The following is a 20,498-nucleotide window of genomic DNA, read 5'->3' on the forward strand; positions in this document are numbered from 1 at the left end:
AAATTGCTTGCCATTGTTCCTGGGTAAGTTTTTTTATTGCACTAAAAGTGCAGAAAATCGCTGGCAACAATGCTTATGGCACAATCTGAAATGCCGCGCGGGATGTCTGCGATCAGCAGAGAAGCGAGTCAGACGTGCGTCCCTCACAAACCAAAAAAGTGCTAAAAAGTGCAAAAAATGCCTCACGGCAAGAAAAAGAGGCGGTCCTCACCAGCAGGATCGGCAGATTTGAAGAAGCTAAAGAATGCCGAAGCGCTACCTGCAAAACCAGGCAGTTTGAGCAAGGACGCTCAAAAATTGTCTGGAAACCAGTTCGCTACCCTCCCTGTGGACGTGAGTGAGAAGGAAGAATTTGAACGACGGGAAAAGTTGCCACCTATTTTTGTGAAAACATCGTCATCGGATTCGGTGCGAAAGTGGCTGACCGGATTTATAAAATCTGGTGCTTTACGAGCTTCCATTCGCTTGTGTGCTGATGGGCTCAAAATTCTGCTACCTACCAGAAAGGATTACAACTACGTTCGGGATTTCCTGAACAACACAAAGATTGAATACTACAGCCATGACGATCCAGGTAAACGCCCCATGAAACAGGTCCTCCGAGGCCTGTATGACATGGATGTGAGTGTGCTGAAAGAAGAGCTCAAAACTCTTAAGTTGAACGTGATCGAAGTCTTCAAGATGACGAGACACAACAAGGACATCAAGTATCGTGATCAACTGTACCTGGTTCATCTCGAGAAAGGATTGACAACGCCGTCTGAGCTGAAAGCAGTTCGGGCAATTTTCAACATCATCGTGACTTGGGAACGTTATCGTCCAGTGCATCGTGACGTGACGCAATGTTCGAACTGTTTGCAGTTTGGGCATGGTGGAAGGAACTGTTTCATCAAGAGTCGTTGTGCAACCTGCGGAGGGGAGCACAAAACTCAAGCTTGCGAAACAATCAACGAGAACATTGAAGCCAAATGCTTCAATTGCGGCGGCGACCATTCGACCAAGAATCGAAGCTGCCCAAAACGAGCTGAGTTTGTGAAAATTCGGCAGCAAGCAACGACGAGGCACCAACCAAATCGTCGCAAAACACCACCAACTTTCACGGACGTGGATTTTCCTGCTTTGGCGTCACCTGGGGCGGGATCTGTTCGAGTGGTTCCAAATCTGCAGCCATTGCCGTTGAATCAGCGGCAAAAAGTTGCAGAGAATACAATACCTCCTGGCTTCAGTCAGCAACCGAGGAAAACCAACCAGCATCAACGGATGAAGGCAGTAGTGACCTGTTTTCACCACAAGAACTTCTGAACATTTTCATCGAGATGACAACAACACTGCGTGGTTGCAAAACTCGTGCGGAACAAGTAAGAACGCTTGGAGGATTTATCTTAAAATACAGTTCGTAGTTTACTCGTTCTAATGATTTTGAATATTTTAATGAATTTGCTTTTTTAGTTTTAAGTTAGGATTAGTTGTTAAAGTGATTTTTTTTTCTTTTTTACCCAAATGTATTCGATTCAATGCAAAAATGTAAAACAATTTGAAGTAAATAAATGAATGTGAACAGTTAATAAGAAAACGAATAATATAACAAAGATGAAGAGCATGTAGCCATACCACTTAGAATGTAAATGAAATGTAATTATTATAAGAAAGTTCAATAAAGACATATTTAATAAAAATATGCCGCGCGGCGTGTATCTTTGAAAGAAACGGACAATAAAAATCTGAAACAAAAGTTAATCTAGCAATCCTTTGTTGTATGTAATCATTCATCAGCTAAATAACGTTATCATACAAAATAAAAAAATCCGGTATTTTAAATGTGTTCATTACTAGACGTTTATGTTTGAAATTAACCTCAGTAATTTTTAAATCAAATCGATAACTTGTTTCCAAACAGAAACAAATTGAAAACTCTGTTCCCTGATTGAAACATCACCAAGAAGCTCAAACCGTTCAAAATTTTAAATAAAGCAAAACCAAACTGCCATCTCTCATCAAACCATACAACTAACGCAAAGAGAGCGAGCTTCCTATCGCAGCACCATCAGCACCATCTATCGCAATCCGTCGTGTTTGCCATCGATTTTTCCCGAACTTTCCGGAGTCAGCTTATGAGCAGTGTATTCAGTGCTGAACAACCTTGTATCCACCTAGTTCGGTCACCAGCTACCAGTCTACGTTGAACCCCCTGCGGATCCGTGTATTTGTTGCACATCGGGCTACGACATTCAGTTTGTTTTGGTCAGTCTTTGGACGAGGATGTCGTGGGATCGGCTTCCGTTGGAAATCTACGTCTCTATCTTTAAGAACTTGGACTTTTGGGATCGGAAGCCGCTGTCGCTGGTTTGTCGTCAATGGAACGCGGCCGTGTACTCGCGGTCACTATGTCGGAACCTGTGCATCGAGCTGAGTCGAGGGACTGGGTGCGGGAAGCTACTGGGAGGACCTACGAGGAGGTCAAACTGGTGGACGAGGGCGTGGTGCAGGAGACGGAGCGAGACTATCGGGTGGTTTATGTGAAGTGGTGCAAGGAGTCGGATCCGGAGGTTTTGGGCAGTATTGATCGGCTGTTGAGGGAGCTGGACGAGAAGTGTCTGCTGGAGGGTATGATAGTGGATGCACCGTTGGGACAGTCGTTGATTGAGTTTTTTGGAACGCATGCTGATCTGCTGGGGAGGATTCGGAAGCTGCAGATGTGTACGGAAGCTACGGAGAATACGTCGAATCAGCAGGTGGTGATTCGGATGGATAAGCTGGAAGCGCTGACTTGGCGGGATATTGTGATGAACAATCAGGTGCAGATTAGGAAGCCTGTGTTCTTGGTGGATGCTCCGAATCTTAAATCGGCCGTCGTAAAGTTTGGAGATTGCGACTCGGATGTTGGCGTTGTTTGGCACAATGGTCTGATGGAGTTGGAGCGCGGTGGGAACTTGAAGATACTGAAGATGCATCTCAACGGAAGTATGTGGCAGGACTTCTTTTTGAATCGCTTGGAATCGCTGGAACACTTGAGCATCATTCTACAGAAGACTAGTATGACAGCACGTGATTGGGACAGCATGTTCGCGAATATACCGAATTTGAAAAATCTTCAAATGGTAAATGTGAATGATTTTATTCTGGAAGCAATTCATCAGCACTGTCAGCAATTGAAGGTTCTACGGCTGGAGAAGGTAGACTTGACGGTGGGATTCTTGTCGGTCGATAGAATGTTCCCAAAGCTGGAACATCTTCAACTGGAATCGGGTAACATTAGATCCAATAGGAATCTTGTCGTCCCAGCTCTGAAGCGTCTTGAGTGGAGTGGCGTCAAGAACTTGGACAATCTCTCACTCACAGTCATCGCGCCGAACCTTCGATCTCTCAAGCAGTCCAAGTACGGCCACTCGGATTTTATCGTGTCCTGCTGTCCGCTGCTTGAGGAACTCCAGCTGGATCTGTTCGCTTCGGACATTCCGGAGCACTTTTTCCAGTCCCTGCCCAGGCTGCGTCAGCTCAGCATCCGCATCAGTTCGGCCTGTCCCGCGTTAGAGCGCGTTCTGCCTAATTTCCGGAACATTGAGGAGTTCACGCTGATCACGTACAACGCACCGCTACAGTGCGACATCCTGCTGGCCTCGATGTTCAAGCACTGCGAACGCGTCACCTCGCTGACCATGTGCGGATTCAATCCCAATCTAGAGTTGTCCTTTCCGGTGTTTGCGCAAATTTTCCGGAATCGCTTGTTGAAGGTTTGTTAGAAGTCGGATGTTTGGATTATTACTAGAAGCTTTTGATACTTACTTTGCCAAAAATTCCAACAGTTTAAGATAATTTGTTGCGTTCCCAATTTAAAAAAAAGGTTATTAGAACAACTCTCAACTTGTTTAACGCACTGGCAATAATCCAGATATCCGTAGCAAATCGAAGATCGTCATCAAATCAAATGTGACTTTCTGGGTCGATCACATGCTAGAAAAGCCCTGTAATTTAACCTATCTTCTCTTTTCCGTAGTCTCTCAAGCTTTTTGGGCTGACCATCAAGGGCAACTCGTCACCGGTCCAGCTGCCGCCGGACCTGGCCAAGTTCGAGCTGCGCTACGTCCGCGTGATGGACGTGGCCTTCGGGGCGTACGTATTTCCGCCGGACGGCCCCTTTCAGGTGGTGTGCAACAAGAGTGACGATTGCTGCTGCTATTTTTCCAAGGATTGTGATTAGGCGTCGTCACGGCGTGTGATATTAGAAATTTTACGAAACAAAACAAAAAAATAGCTGGTTGGTCATTAATATTTATACCAGAGAATGAACAAAAAATTGCCCTCAGTGATACGTGTCGTCGTCGAACATTTCATTCAAAGAAATCGGCTGTTTTAATCTATTACACACATACAAAGAAGAGTTTTACTGTTAGTTCGGATGATAACCACCAGAGGCTTGGTGTTTTTCTTCTTTTTTTTGCGATTGGCTCGACTACACCTTTACATGTACGACGTGCACGCGAACAGCTGTTTCGATGTTTGCAAACAAATTTTAGCGGCGCAGCAAAACGAAGCTTAAAATAGAAAAAAAGGTAAAAATAAAAACAATTTCTTACGGCGTGTGTGGCATTGAGAAGTGAATTGACAACAAATGCACTCAATTTTAACTCGATATTAATGTTACAGAAAAACTATTGTGGATGTGTTTCACATGATCCCAGTAAATATCAACATGCAATGCTTGGTGACCTTATTTTAGTTATAACTTTTTTATTTATCTGAATATGTGTTAAAACAAATAAAGCTTTATAAATTATATGAAATGTTGTTTTAATTTGAATCCACACTGTATGTTATCTTTACTTTTTTTTACCTGTACATGGAAACCAGAAGTAATAAAAACAGATCCCAAGTGCAAAGTTTTTATTAAAAACCACAAGGCTTGGAAGATATTAAAAGCAAGAAAGAAAATACAGTATGTAAAAACAGTATTTACACCCCTTGGGCACTATGCACATTTTGTGATGAAACATGTAACAATTTTAAGTTTGACAGAAACCTAGTACTAATTTGGATTGAATATAAAGTTTACTAACTTCTTAGTATAAAAATTTACATAACTCTGGAAATTCTATATAAAACTTATCTAAACTTAATTTTGCAAACTTTCAATTTAACTAAATGTTTTTATATTACCATGAAACTGCTATTTAAACATTCTGGAGTGGGTATAACACCGTTTCGGGGGTCTTTGTATCGATAGAATAGATTTTTCGTTGGAATTTCGTACCAACCCGGAATTACGTCGTCGGAAAACCCGCCGGCATTCGAACCGGTCCATGATTCACAAGTCAACCTATGTGGCATCGGAAAGGGCATAACATTTCCGATCTTTTGATACCCATACATCTAGGTTTTCTTTAAAACCTACGTTTTTAAATACCTGGGCAAAAAGTAAGTTTGATCCACGAGAACAAAAATTACGAAATTCCATACATTTTTGCCAGGTTGCTCAAACGAAACCATAACACCGTTTTTGCCTAGGTATTGAAAACGAGGGTTTTATAGAAAACCTGGATGTATGGGTATCAAAAGATCGGAAATTTTTTGCCCTTTCCGATGCCATATAGGTTGACTTGTGAATTGTGGACCGGTTCGGATGCCGGCGGATTTTCCGACGACGTAATTCCGGGTTGGTACGGAATTCCAAAGAAAAATCTATTCTAGCGATACAAAGACCCCCAAAACGGTGTTATACCCACTCCAGAATGTTTAAATAGCAATTTTATGGTAATATAATGACATTTAGTTAAATTGAAAGTTTGCAAAATTAAGTTTAGATAAGTTTTATATAGAATTTCCAGAGTTATGTAAACTTTTATACTAAGAAGTAAGTAAACTTTAAATTCAATCCAAATTATTTTTTTAATCAGTCAAGGATGACTATTTGGAGTTGGGAGACTGGATTTATGGTGATTTGTCAACAAATAACATTATTTATGTTAATTTTTCGAAAGGTGTACACACTTTTTTTGCACCTTTTTTATTTTTGTAATAGTATTTGTTATATAACTTTTTATGGAAAACATCTTTTCATGAGCTTTTTGTAGCAAAATGTTCGGCATGAGTTTCTGAACAAAACGTAGTACTAGGTTTCTGTCAAACTTTAAATTGTTACATGTTTCATCACAAAATGTGCATAGTGCCCAAGGGGTGTAAATACTTTTTTTACATACTGTACACATCCTTGAAGGAAGCCAGATTGGACAGATAAGTTTGCAGCTCTCAACTAAAGGAGCTATAGAGGAGAAAATCAACTCGCGACAAAATTTTGAGGCTAGGAATTTTGACAGGTATGATTTTTATAAAGTATTCGCCTCCTTTTCTCTCCCACAGAAAACTGGGGACAAGGTAGCTGTCAAACTAGGCCAAACTGTTAAAGTCACTCACAAAATGAACTTTGAGTGATTTGAGTTCACTTCTGATGTCACGATTTTCTCCTCTAATTTGAGCCCTTTTTTCTTTCAAGGAGCTATTAGACTACGACAAACAAACAAAAAAACCCGCAAACAAACTTTTTGGCAGTTTGCCTGCTTTGTTTGTTTGCAGAAACATCAGCCTGCATACATTTGGCTTTGTTTGCGAGTTTGCAGTAAACCAGTTTGCGAGTTTGGCAAACTGTCAAACACAAAAAAGTGCGAGCTTGTTTGTTTGTTTGTTTGCCAGCCTATTAGACGAGAAAAGCAACTCGCGACAAAATTTTGAGGCTAGGAATGTTGACGGTATGATTTTCATAAAGTATTCGCCTCCTTTTCTCTCCCACAAAAAAAAACTGGGGACAATAGAGCTTTATGACGTTTCGCGTACGCACACTAGCGCACCATTTGATTTTGCTTCCTGACAAAATTTAACCTCACTTTATTTTCGTGTAAAAATTATCTAAAATGTTTACATCCAAGATGACGGCGATCAACTATTGAAAAAATGCATTTTGCAATTTAACAGGCAATCAACTATTAAAATTTGACTAATGGCCTATCTACAATCACTTAGCTTAGAACATCTAAGTAAAGTAGTTACTTAGGAAAGTCTGCAACTTACGTTCGTCATCCACAATCAACTTAGAAAACTTGCTGGGCTGATATACGTTGCTATGCAGTTGTTTGTTTACCTTTGATATGGAAACGTCAACTTACCGTAGATTTTGAAATTTTCCAAACCAAACGTCAGTTTCTAATTTGATTACTTTTCCATTGTAGAAACTCAGATTCATTTCCATTGATTCAAATTCCTAAGCTAAGTGAAATTTTCTAAGCTAAGTGATTGTAGATAGGCCATAAAACAGGGTCGTCTAACTCGATTTTGATGTAAAAATAAGAAAATCGAAAAAACGAAAAAACTAGTTTTTTTGTTCGTGATTCGTTTGTCCTAAGCCCCATACAAACCTTCGGATAATCGAAACTTCGGATAATCGAGGCTTCGGATAATCGAGGTTGGGCTGTATAAAGATTTCACGAAACAGTGGGATTTTGTCGGTTTTCTGCAATAAAGTATTCAATATTATTGCTTTTCTCAGTTTTCAATTCAATTTTCTGATAGTTCACATGATTTAGAACCAAACTGAATCATTAACTCTAAATTGACGAAATTACATATGGGACGGACTTGCTTCGTGCGACAGTATAGCTTAACGAGGAAGCCCAAAAACTTACCCATTTCACAACCTCTTCGAAGCGTCAAAGTGGTCCCAATCCTGGATGTCAGCGTACAGCGCATCACCGGGACTGACCGTCGCGGACAGCTGCCGGGCACCGTACAGCATGTACTCCGGATCCAGCTCACCGAGCGCCACTCCACACCGCAGCAACTTTCCAGCCGCTCGCAGCGCCTTCACCGTGGGCAACTCCTCGCTGAAATCCCCAATAAAAGCAATCCCGATCGATTTGCTGTTGTAGCCGCGGGTGTGCGCCCCAACCCGGTGCCAGCCGATGCCCTCGTACACGTTGCCACCGTTGGCGATCAGGAAGCTACATGAGGGGTCAAATTAGTCTTGAGCTCCTATTGAAGTTCAGCCCACTTACTTGTAACCGATGTCACTCCACTTGTTCATGCTCTGATGGGCGTCTTGAATCGATCGGACGATGTTTTTGCAGATTGGCATCTCATCACAGGTGACCGTGGCCGTGTGGTGGATCACTACGTACTGGACCGGCATGACCTGGTACGTCACGTTGGTCGATTTCAGGGCTCCCCATTGCTCACGCTTGATGATTTTGGGACAATCTGCTGGATCGGCTGCTGAAACTTTGAAAATACCGACCATTAAGTAGAGCATCTCAAAATTTCAAGCTAAAAGTACCTTACCATCGACAGTGAATGAACTCACGAGCAATAAAACCACAACACCAGCCAAAAATGGCTTAAATTTCAACCAAAACATTGTTCTTATCACTTCCGTCCAAACGAACCGGTTCCACAATGATCTACGTGCTTCTTCTCGTAGCGGGATGCAGAACAAGACTGATGCGAAACTGGTTAGAGAACAAAATCAGCTCAACGAAGCCTCTTCTTTGATCGGGGATTCACCCAAGGACGGTTCGTTTGTGGTGGTGAATCTTGAGAGGTGATTTTAGACAATGTTTGTTTTTTTTTTTAATTATTGAAGTTAGTATTAGTACAATATATTGTTTCATAACTAAAATAACTTAAGATATATGAAATTTGTAAATTTTAAGTTCGGGAGAAAAGGTAAATTGGTTCTGTATTTTAGAGCAACCCGAGAAGGTGGTAAATTACCACTGGTAATATGTAACGTCAATTATTACTAGGAACTGGGCGAATCAGGACTACAGTCTAAATAAGAACAATGATTATAAGAGTATTTGAAAGCTTAAACATTTGTAATCGATTTACTAACTCTGTTGTTCTGTGTTTGTTTTTTTTTGCAGAAATCAATCAAAAATACTTAAGGATTGTGCCAAAACAGCCCGATTCACCCCACACGAAGTTTCCACACTTGTTATTAAGAAGCCATAATGACGAGTGACTTATCTCACACAATGGCTTTGCCACTTTGTATATGAATGTTCTGAAATCCTTCAAAAGAGTTATGTTCTTTCTCTCGGACCTATTCGTAATGTCCAAACTTCTTTCTTCTAATTGATATAGTGAAATTCCCTTTGATTGAAAAGATACTGTTATGCTTTGCAATAAAAATATGACATTCTGCTGTGTTTTCGCGACCTCATACCATATTGGGTGTATATTGGCCAAGATATGTATGCTTTCAGCACAGCTAATTGTACAATTAATTGAGGTATTGAGAATTGCTCTAACATCAGACTTTATTGTTATTATAAAGGGAACGGTTATAATACATAAAGATGTACACAGAAAAAAATATGTAAATTTACACAGCACGTAATTACTGTTTCTTATGTAAACTCACTCAATGTAATGTTGAAATATGATGTAAAGAGTAAAAAGTCATGGAAATTACTCCAATGTAAATCTAAATCTAGTGTAAATCATGAATCTAATGGAAACGTTGAGCATGGAAACTCAAATCTGATGAATTTCTACCCGTGTTCGGCTTCCTGTAAATTCCTATTTAATGTAAATCATATATCCAATGTATTTCTGCCAAACGTTGACTTCAAAACTACCCGAACTAAAAATAGTTATATTTGGTTCTCTTTCTATCGCTCTCATACTTCGCTGGCCCACTGCCTGAGCCTCGACCTGAACAAGTTGATGCTTCAGCCGCTCGTTTATAAAATGCGAAGATGGCTCAGTCGGCAGCGGGTAGCAGCAATAACACCGAACATCCTACCCGTCGTCCGTTCGATTCCAGTCCAGCGTTATTTCACTTGGCCGTCGACGAGAAAGCGTCCCCTACCTGTGAAACAACTTTTTAAAATCCGAATTTCCTTTTGCTGCCCGCTTTAATCATTTTAAAATAGAACATAGGCCACACCCTTTTCCTACTGCAATCCAAGTCGAGCTTCTCATTCCCATTGGCCTATCAGAATTAGTTGATTTGAACTAATGTAAATTCCAAAAGTAATGTAAATTCCAAAACTAATGTAAATTTTCAAAACTAATATAAATTTCCAATGAATCTAATGTAAATTTCCAATGAACCTAATGTAAATATACATCATTTATCATGATACCTTTTGGTACATGATAAATAATGTAAATTTACAGGAATATTTTTTTCTGTGTAGATGATTTGTCAACATCTGAAACGATGTTTATTGGTTCCAAATAACTAGCTTTACTTCTAGCTTATTGCATCTTTTAAAGTAGAGGATAATGGAAAATTTCATTTCGAAAATAAATGTTGGATAGTAGAAAACAAGGCAACTCCTCCAGTTTCTAATCTGGATTCATATTTAAGTGATTTAACATGCGTAGTGAACGACACGAAGTTTCTTCGATACCATACGCTATCAAGCTTGACAGATCAGGAACATGAATCTCATGTCCGTAATCGAGATGAAGTCTGCAACGCAACAATTTTCTTTTGTATGAAAGCAGCAACATGTTGTCATTCCCTTGTGGATCAACAACCCAAGTAGCACTCATAACTTGTCGTCTGTTGAATAATAGTTAGACAGCTGTTTTTGATCAACATACGAGAAATAATTTCAACGCTAGTTAAATAACAGTTTGTTTCACTACTTGTATAACTGACTTATGTAACTCTTGAGATTTGTGTCACACAAGTGTTAAAACACAGTAAACTTCACTCTTTTCCAACTTTAACACACAACATAGGGAATATGCACTCGCTCCTAACGCCATGCAATTTGCTGATTTTCACTAATTAAACAATTTATTTTGAAACACTTTTGATAGTAACTTGCTTGCTCACTTCCTATTGAGCTATTTATCACTTTATTTCACTTGAAAACACTTTTGAAGAGCTGTAATTGAACGTCAAAATGCTGATATGCCAAGATGCTGTTCCCTCATCTGCAATGTTTTATTCGACAGTTAGTTTGTTGAATAAAATACAATATTGTGATGGCATCTTCTAAAAAATGGGCGTGGCCAACCATTCTATAAATAACCTTAGGTTTTCTCGCTTTGTTACACAAATGTTATCGGAGAATAGATTATATAACTGATGCTCAACATACATATTCAACTTGACATTGCGTGTAGTTAGGTGGTGTAAATTTGTACATGCGGAATTTAGAGTTTCAAAAATGTTTATTTATTGAAGATTGCAATAGTTTTGATTGTTGACCGATTAATTTGTAAAAAAATCGCTGGTAAAAGCTACAAAAATTATTATCATATGGAGTTTATGGTAGAGAAAACAACAAATCAAAATCATACCGATTTCCAATATTACTCCGTGGTACGGTAATCGAAATGACAGTTGAAACGGTTTGTTATAACAAAGTTATATAGTGGAGTTATAAAAACTGATTTGAAACAAACTTGTATAACTTCAATTCCAATGACAGCCTTCGTTGGAGTTAAGTTCTTTAACTAACAAAACAGACAGCAGCCTTCTTATTGACGCTTGGGCCAGCTTGTTTACTATGAAGCCCCGTGGAGAGATGTGGAAGCGCGCCTGGACCTGCCGTGGAGATAACAACAAATCGTCGAAGTCATCGGATCGAATCTTGGGACAGAGGAAGTTCATCAAAAAAGGAAAATCTAAAAGTTCGCCATGCAGGGAATTTCACACGAATCACATGCGCGCCATGATTGTTTTCTTTTTTTTAATTTAATTTCGAATTAAAGCGTTTTTTTATTAGCTCGAAACAAGCGTTTTTTATTAGCTTCGTCGTTGATTGAAATTCTAATAAGAAACGTTTGTTTACATGTAAGTTAGTCGACGGTTAGATAGCTGTTTTCAATCTAACTTTCCTTTCCAGTGTGCGCTCTGATTTGACAGCACAGCCGTAAACCACGCCCCCTTTTTTTCGTTGAATCTCTTGTTAGATGGCACAGTGTTGTCAAATACATTTGTACAACTTACTCTGATAACTTGCATCTTTTTCTGGCAAGTTATACAACAAAAAAAGTGCGCTTTTTCCAGTTCACAGGAGTTGTAGAACAAGTTGTGGTAACGAGGTGGATTGGTTATACAACCAGATGGGAAATACGTTTATCTGACAAAGTGTGTTGCTTGGGAAGGTACTCCTCAATATTAGCTCTCGAAAAGTGCAAAAAAGTGCAAAAATGCCCCAGGGCAAGAAAAAGAGGCGGTCCTTACCAGCAGGATCGGTAGATTTGAAGAAGCTAAAGAATGCCGATGCACTACCTGCAAAGCCAGGCAGTTTGAGCAAGGGCGCTCAAAACTCGCCTGGAAAACAGTTCGCTACCCTCCCTGTGGACGTGAGCGAGAAGGAAGAATTTGAACGACGGGAAAAGGTGCCACCCATTTTTGTGCAAACATCGTCATCGGATTCGGTGCAAATGTGGCTGACTGGGTTTATCAAATACGAGCTTCCATTCGCTTGTGTGCTGCTGGACTCAAAATTCTGCTACCTACCAGAAAGAATTACAACTACGTTCGGGATTTCCTGAACAACACAAAGATTGAATACTACAGCCATGACGATCCAGGTCAACGACCCATGAAACAGGTCCTCCGTGGCCTGTACGACATGGATGTGAGTGTGCTGAAAGAAGAGCTCAACACTCTTAAGTTGAACGTGATCGAAGTCTTCAAGATGACGAGACACAACAAGGACATCAAGTATCGTGATCAACTGTACCTGGTTCATCTCGAGAAAGGATCGACAACGCCGTCTGTGCTGAAGGCAGTTCGGGCAATTTTCAACATCATCGTGTCTTGGGAACGTTATCGTCCAGTGCACCGTGACGTGACACAATGTACGAACTTCTAAGTAAGTTTGGGCATGGTGGAAGGAACTGTTTCATCAAGAGTCGTTGTGCAACCTGCGGAGGTGAGCACAAAACACAAGCTTGCGAAACAATCAACGAGAACATCGAAGTGAAATGCTTCAATTGCGGCGGCGACCATTCTACTAAGAATAGAAGCTGCCCAAAACGAGCTGAGTTTGTAAAAAATCGGCAGCAAGCGACGACGAGGCACCAACCAATTCGTCGCAAAACAGCACCAACATACACGGACGTGGATTTTCCTGCTTTGGCGTCACCAGGAGTGGGATCTATTCGAGTGGTTCGAAATCTGCAGCCATTGTCGTTGAATCAGCGGCAAAGAATTGCAGAGAATACAACACCTCCAGGCTTCAGTCAGCAACCGATGGAAAATCAACCTGCATTAACGGGTGAAGGCAGTAGTGACCTGTTCTCACAACAAGAACTTTTGAACATTTTCATCGAGATGACAACAACACTGCGTGGTTGCAAAACTCACCAGGAACAAGTAAGAACGCTTGGAGGATTTATCTTAAAATACAGTTCGTAGTTTACACGTTCGAATAATTTTGAATATGGGTCATTCCATCTGAAGCGGAACATCATTTGAAAATTACCCTCTCCGATCCTGCTCAAATTTGGCAGAGCTGTTGATACTATTAAAACATGCAAGAATCCCAAATTTCATCCAAATCGGACCACCCCCTCCATTTTTGTACCTCCCCAAAAAATCGACTTTCTGGCGATTTTTGACCAAACCTCCTAGTTTCAAACGGCGATAGCTCAGGAACCACAAATCTTAGAAGGTCGGTCTTAGACTCAATTTTGAAGGAAATTGGACGTAGAATCCGTTTCCGTGATCAACATTTTGATTAATGTATTTTTTCTACCTGTATTGCGCAAAAAAAAACTTTAAACGGCCGTATCTCAAAACACCCCAACTTATTTTTTTTATTTGACCTCACTATCGTGTTCCCCCGCCAATTTTACATAAGAATCACTTATCGACAGAAATGAATATGTTTCGTTCCAGAGATATCGAATTTTAAAGTTTTGTATTTTCGAGATTACCTACATCAGCTTCATTTGCCGCATCTGCTAGAAGTACACAGGCGGGCTGATCAATAACTGCTACCTGTTCATTTATTGATATAATATTTCGTCATAAATAATCTTTATCAAATTGGGCAAAAATTAACTGTATAACACTGTAGGAATCTGGAGTTTAAGAGGCAGTATTTGTAGATTCTGCTCGGTTTGTTCTAGAGGTCGTATCGAGGTGCTCCGATTTGGATGAAACTTTCAGGGTTTGTTTGTCTATACATGAGATGAACTCATGTCAAATATGAGCCCTCTACGACAAAGGGAAGTGGGTTAAAACGGGCATTGAAGTTTGAGGTCCAAAACACATGAAAAATCTTAAAATTGCTCGCATTTCCGTAAAACTTCATCAATTTCAACTCTCTTAGATGCATTCGAATGGTCTTTTGAAGCCCTTCAAAATGTGCTATAGACATCCAGGATTGGTTTGACTTTTTCTCATAGCTTTTGCAAATTACTGTTGAAAATGGATTTTTTTAAAACCTTAATAACTTTTGGCAACAGCCTCCAACACCCATACTCCCATAGGTCAAAAGTTAGGAAATTTCATGGACTATAAGCCTACGGTGTTAATTTTTTGGCCAATCGCAGTTTTTCTCAAAGTTTTACGATTTTTCTAGAACAAACATTTTAAAATGTTAGTTTTTGCCCTGTAGGCCAAGAAGACGGCATTTTTTAGTCTCAATTTTGTCATATTCGGAATCCTCAGACAATTTCACGTAAGTTAGAAGTATTGGAGTTGTAATTTTGATTTAAAAAATAATTAAATAAAACATTATTGAAAAAAGAAAAAGATCTTATTTACCCTATGATCAATACGTCAAATGCTGTATCAAGTAGGCGAAATCCTGTTTTACCCCCAATCCAACAAATTGTTAAAAAATGTTTTAATTAATTCTAAATGGTATTTTTTCCAATCAAATTCAAAATTCCAACACCTCAATCTAATGTAAAATTTTCTGAGGATTCCGAATATGACAAAATTGAGACCAAAAAGTGCCACTATGGCGGCCTACAGGGCAAAAACTAACGTTGGTAATTATGGTAAAGTGTCAATAATAAACTATAATAATAATAAAGCAGTTTTTTGCTGAATGACACTATTTTGCTACCGCCCATGATAAAGGCCCTAGTCATGGCCTCGGAGGTACTCTAAAACGGTTAGCAACACGTAAAAAACGGTACATTCATTAGAACCCAATGAATATTCCTTTCGCAAAAATAGATTGATCAAGGTAGGGGAACAGCATCTAATTCCAGCGTTCCTCTAATGTTGCCATATCAGCGCTTTGGCATTCAATTACAGCTGATTAAAAGCGTTTTCAACTGAAATCGAGTGATAAATAGCTCAATAAGAAGTGAACAAGCAAGTTTCTATCGAAAGTTTTGCAAAATTTGTTGTTTAAATAGCGAAAATGAGCAAATTGGACGAAACTAAGAGCGAGGACATAACCTGCCAAACATACGAGAATTTCCCCTATGAGCCATTTGAATAAATATTTGCGTAAAATTTAAAAAAAATAAATTAAATCAATCATCTCATAGAACACCAGGTAGCAGTTATTGATCAGCCCGCCTGTGTGCTTCTAGCAGATTCGGCAAATGAAGCTGATGTAGGTAATCTCGAAAATACAAAACTTTAAAATTCGATATCTCTGGAACGAAACATATTCATTTCTGTCGATAAGTGATTCTTATGTAAAATTGGCCGGGGAACACGATGGTGAGGTCAAATAAAAAAAATAAGTTGGGGTGTTTTGAGATACGGCCGTTTAAAGTTTTCAATTGTACAATACAGGTAGAAAAAATACATTAATCAAAATGTTGATCACGGAAATGAATTCTACGTCTAATTTCCTTCAAAATTGAGTCTAAGACCGACCTTCTAAGATTTGTGGTTCCTGAGCTATCGCCGTTTGAAACTAGGAGGTTTGGTCAAAAATCGCCAGAAAGTCGATTTTTTGGGGAGGTACAAAAATGGAGGGGGTGGTCCGATTTGGATGAAATTTGGGATTCTTGCATGTTTTGATAGTTTCAACAGCTCTGCCAAATTTGAGCAGGATCGGAGAGGGTAATTTTCAAATTTGCACTATTTCGTGCACAGTTGAGATGGAATGACCCATATTTCAATGATTTTTTTTAGTTTTAAGTTAGGATTAGTTGCTACACAGATTTTTTTTTCTTTTTTACCCAAATATTTTCTATTCAATGCAAAAATGTAAAACAATTTGAAGTTAATAAATGAATGTGAACAGTTAATAATGAAACGAACAGTACAACAAAGATGAAGAGCATTTAGCCATACCACTTAGAATGTAAATGAAATATAATTATTATAAGAATGTTCAATAAAGATATATTTAATTAAATTTAGTTAATTTACTTATAACCATTAAAATTTCATCCAATTTGGTCGATCCAGTTACGAGCGAGGTTACGAGTAATGGTGAAAAATGTAAAAAAAAAAACTCAATTTTGCTCTAGGCGGTTAGTAAAAATTTTGCACAAGTCCAGAGAAAAAGCAATGAAGCATAATAACAATATTTTACAAAATTGCAAAGCTTTTTTTCCAGTGTTGTGAGAATTGCATTGATGTTATTATTTCCAAACCAAACAATTCTCATAAATTGGGTCCTAAAATGAAGCTTAGATTGCTGATATTATTGTTTACCGCGATAAAGCTTATTTTTCTGAGTACAACGACCCTTTAAACGATTCCAAAGAGTTTAAAATGGATTTTTAAATCAATTTGGAAAAATTAACCTCGCGGTCCTTCTTGACAGAAAAGTTCCTACTTGACAGCTCGTTCCAAGGGGAACATAGTTGATCCATCGAAAAAATGTTGTCTTTTCAATATTTTTTTTTGCATTAAAATAAAAAAAAAGTGAAGAGAAATGGTTTTTAATCGTGTTTTTTACCGTTGTACATAAAAATTGACATAGGGCTTTAGTACCCAATTTCGAATATTATTTGAAACGGCCTTAATTTTAGTAAGAAGCTTTGCTTGCCATAGGGAGTTTCAGGTAATATTAATCCTTTAATCGGAATTGATCTCACTTTTTATGAAACATAAATGCTTTTATTTGCTAAAATTGTTACTGCTGCATTCAAATTTATTTTAAAAGCCAATGCAATCGATCAACCCCTCCAACTATCTCCATCATCCCTTTCTCTTTCACTCCTTCGCACCCATATCCCGCCCGCTAGGACACTGCCGCTGAGTGCGCGCTCACTCAACCGGAAATGGCCGATTTTTCCGGCTCACTAGCGCTCACCACCACAACGCAAACATGCGCGGACTCCCCGTTTACGTGGGTAGAGGTACATATTTACATAAAACCCGCGAAGAGCTGAGCATTGAGTGCCCAGGTGCCACGGCGAGGAGGTGCCCAGGACTATCCAGGACATCGAGCTGGAGTCTCAGTCTCGTACGGACACTCGCCAGGCACGGTCCAACGGCGATACGGGCCAAGTTTGGGGTCAAGATTTTCTTTTGAGGATTGCATGAAATTTATTTGGAATAGAAAAGACTTTACCAGGTGCCATATTAGTGTTAATTTTCATGGGTCATTGCTTGGTAGTGGTTTAAGGAATCGATTAGTGTGAAAAATAAGGGTTTTCTTACCAAAATTTTCCGGCGGCCATTTTGGATTCGGGGTTAAGAAAGTGAAAAGTGTCTTATCGTGGGAGGTGGCCTGAGTGAAATCAAATATGGTGGCCAAGTTGATTTGAAGGAGGAAATTCAAAGCGCGTTGGAGATTCAAAGAAGGTTATCCAAGTAGCCACTGCGGACACTACTGCAGTGCACCTGTCAAACTGTCACCGTTGAGCTTAGTTGTGGTGCGTTTAGGTAGTGGCTAGTGAACATGCGAAGATCTACACCCCCGTTTCCGGTGATGGCCAGCGGTAGTGGTGGCGGTGGCGGAAATGGCTCGGTAGTGGTTCCAGTAGAGCACTACGAGCAGGAGCATTGCGAGCCCAGACATTTGAAGCGAAAGCACAGCGAGGAACGGTTCACGGTGGCCTACCATGCGTACCAGGAACCAGGTCAGTCCATACACAAGGTCCGCAAGGACAGTCACCTGGCGCTGCCGGAGGTGGATCACTTTCACGGGTTCGGACAAGCGTTTCACGGCCCGTCGGCAGAGTTCCAGGTGATTGCCGCACCCGGAAGTGACGGCAACAACAACCAGAACCACGTCCATCAGGAACAGCAACAGCTCGGATACATCTACGAGGTGGCCAGCGAGAGCACAGTCCCGGTAGTCCCAGTTCCGCACTCTCAAATGATCTCCCAGGACATCCCAACGTCCAACGGGATTGTCCTTACCGATATCAGCTCGTCCAACTGGACCAGCACCCAGGAACTGCTAGATCTGGACCGACGGACCGCTCCAACTATCCAAACCGATTCCCACAACTGCTTCCCGATTGCCAGCGTAGATCACGGCCAGCAACCCCAGCAGCAGCAGCAACATCACATCGCTGGTCATCACCATCATCCGGGGAACTTTCACGGCCAACCGTCGGCCCCGTTTGGAAACAATCATCCAAAGACACAGGAGCTGACGATCGTGACATCGTCCGGCTGTGTCAGGTCCGCAGCCGTCGCTGGCAGTTCCACCGGTCGTAGGGGTAAGTTTCGAATCCTTTTTCCAAGTGTAATTAAAGGTTAGGGTGCGGGACATTTAAACGGGCATTTAAAGTTCAATTTCCGGTGATAAATTGTGTTGTGCTTGAGGGAGGGAGGGAGGAAGGTCAACACGTGTTGACATGGTCAGTGAATTTGAGCACGCGGTGTAAAATTGTAAACGATACCGTTTTGAAGCGTGTTTGTCAAGAGAGGATCAAAACAAAAAAAAACCAAGGGGGTGATGGACACGGCAAGGAAGGTCACTGGGGCGTGAAATAAGGGTGGATCGGTCATTTGGAGGGCAGTCCGGTATGGAACGTTTTGGTGCGATATGTTCGTTGCAGTTGACGATGATCGCGCAGGTTACATTGGAGGAACGGTTTTCAAGTTCAAATTGATGGTTTCGTAACGATTTATGAAAAGCTGATAAGTTGTCGTCACTGTCGAATGCAGTTTATTGAAACTGAGTAATTCTCTACGTAAATCTTTCTTTTTTTTGTATTCTTTTATTTGCATGCAACTTTGTCCATGCATTCCCTAGATATATCGAAAGAAGCAAAAACAATTTTGCGGACTGGTTTGTATTACCATTTGAATATTCAAACATTTGCGAAGGGATTTTCAGATCGATTCGATGTCTTCGGTAAAGTTGTAGGTTATGATAACTTTTCAGAAAAATAGGAACGTGGAAAAAATATCGTTTTTGCCTTCCTCACCTCACTGAGGCAAGGCTATAAAATCACTCGAAAAAATGAACTTCTTAAATACGACACCTGGATATACCTTCACCTATACCTACCTATCTGTGGAGATGTGTGTAGACATGATTTTTTTCCACGCGATTATCTCAGAACTGGCTGAACCGATTTTTGCCGGATCCGCTTTATTCTGTTCATTTTGGGGTCCACTAAGACCCTATTAAATTTTATTTTGTTTAGTGAAGTACTTTTAAAGTTATGCCAAGAAAAAGTTTTTTTGTAGCTACTAAAAAGAGCGATTTTTGCATAACCTCAAAAGCCGGGTCTTTTTGCTTACGCGCGAGAGTCGCACAGCATGCGTATCGCCCGGTTGGCACATTGCTTAAGCAGTGTCTGCGTCTCTTCTGGAAAAAAATCTGTATTCATTATGTTGCTGACTAGGGGGACAGAATGCAATTCCATCGTGCACCTAATGTTGGCATATCAGCACTTTTAAATCCAATTACAGCCCCCTCTTTTCTCCTTTATTTTGGAGAGTTGTTAAAGAAAGAATTGAAAATTGCTGTTCTGGTAAAATCAATAATTATAAAAAAATAAATCCAAAAAAACTCTTGAATTTATTTGTAAATACAACATTAATGTGAGGAAGGCACCAACCACCTTAAGGTGGATTAAGTAACGTTTTTAATACATAGTATCTGTTGTTTTGATATGTTTTGATGTTAACTGCTTATTTGAGACCTAAAGAATTCCATTCGCTAAATTTTCAGTACAAATTTGTGCGTTTCATATGCAAAATCGAAGTTCCGAAATTCGAATCAAAAGGTTCCGTAATTCGAGTCAGATTTATCAGTATCCGGGATTTGTAGCCCAACAACTGCCCATGTTCACATAAATGTCCCATATGCAAAAACAGCAAGCTGAGAGAAACGCTACGCAAGTTTGTCCCGCACATAAGGCTAAGTATTAAGTTTTCAAGAATTTCCTCCTGATTTCTAGAACAAACTAATGGATGTTATAGACTTTTCTGAAAGATCACACGATTCTGAACAAAACTGCACCATTAACTCAAAAAACGACGAAAGTGCATATAGTACATTTATGCGATCAGGTCTGTCATTTTAATTTTGAAATTTTTAGGAAAAATTGTTAGAAAAGATATATTTTGCATGCATCTCTTGAAATTGACTGTTTATACTACATCCTGATGATATTTCTACATTTCCAACTTATTACAT

General features: G+C 39.9%; 3 protein-coding genes across 5 annotated transcripts in view; 2 read left to right on the forward strand and 1 right to left on the reverse strand.

The window, feature by feature from the left end:
- The first annotated feature begins 2,174 nt into the window (after nucleotides 1–2,174).
- Nucleotides 2,175–4,301, forward strand: LOC6039040. The gene is given in 3 exon segments (XM_001848666.2): nucleotides 2,175–2,413; nucleotides 2,416–3,731; nucleotides 3,995–4,301. Coding segments are annotated over 3 exon segments (1,674 nt in total). The 5' UTR covers nucleotides 2,175–2,259; the 3' UTR covers nucleotides 4,199–4,301.
- LOC6039039 (peptidoglycan-recognition protein 2) lies at nucleotides 4,252–8,518 on the reverse strand. Its single transcript, XM_038248173.1, has 4 exons — nucleotides 8,323–8,518; nucleotides 8,040–8,262; nucleotides 7,671–7,985; nucleotides 4,252–4,532 (listed from the first exon to the last, which is right to left on the reverse strand). Exons 1-3 carry the CDS (start codon nucleotides 8,396–8,398, stop codon nucleotides 7,676–7,678), a joined length of 609 nt encoding a protein of 202 aa, XP_038104101.1. The 5' UTR covers nucleotides 8,399–8,518; the 3' UTR covers nucleotides 4,252–4,532; nucleotides 7,671–7,675.
- An 8,792-nt stretch (nucleotides 8,519–17,310) lies between these two features.
- The window catches only part of LOC6039036, a 37,869-nt gene continuing 34,681 nt past the window's right edge, over nucleotides 17,311–20,498 (forward strand). For 2 of the 3 annotated variants that reach the window (XM_038249145.1, XM_038249147.1), the window contains exon 1: nucleotides 17,311–18,564. In XM_038249145.1, the coding sequence (XP_038105073.1) occupies nucleotides 17,796–18,564 (769 nt within the window). In that variant the 5' untranslated portion in view covers nucleotides 17,311–17,795. The remainder of the gene's footprint in view (nucleotides 18,565–20,498) is intronic. The other variant, XM_038249146.1, reaches the window with a different exon arrangement.

This window comes from Culex quinquefasciatus, chromosome 1 (genome assembly GCF_015732765.1).
Source record: "Culex quinquefasciatus strain JHB chromosome 1, VPISU_Cqui_1.0_pri_paternal, whole genome shotgun sequence".
Classification (NCBI taxonomy): Eukaryota; Metazoa; Arthropoda; class Insecta; order Diptera; family Culicidae; genus Culex; species Culex quinquefasciatus.

Bases quoted from the DNA above. Each gene is read 5' to 3' on its own strand.
- LOC6039039 (XM_038248173.1), bottom strand. From the start codon at position 8,398: ATGTTTTGGTTGAAATTTAAGCCATTTTTGGCTGGTGTTGTGGTTTTA. The intron at 8,263-8,322 runs GTAAGGTACTTT...GTATTTTCAAAG, and splicing joins GAGTTCATTCACTGTCGATG to TTTCAGCAGCCGATCCAGCA. The intron at 7,986-8,039 runs GTAAGTGGGCTG...CCCCTCATGTAG, and splicing joins TGGAGTGACATCGGTTACAA to CTTCCTGATCGCCAACGGTG.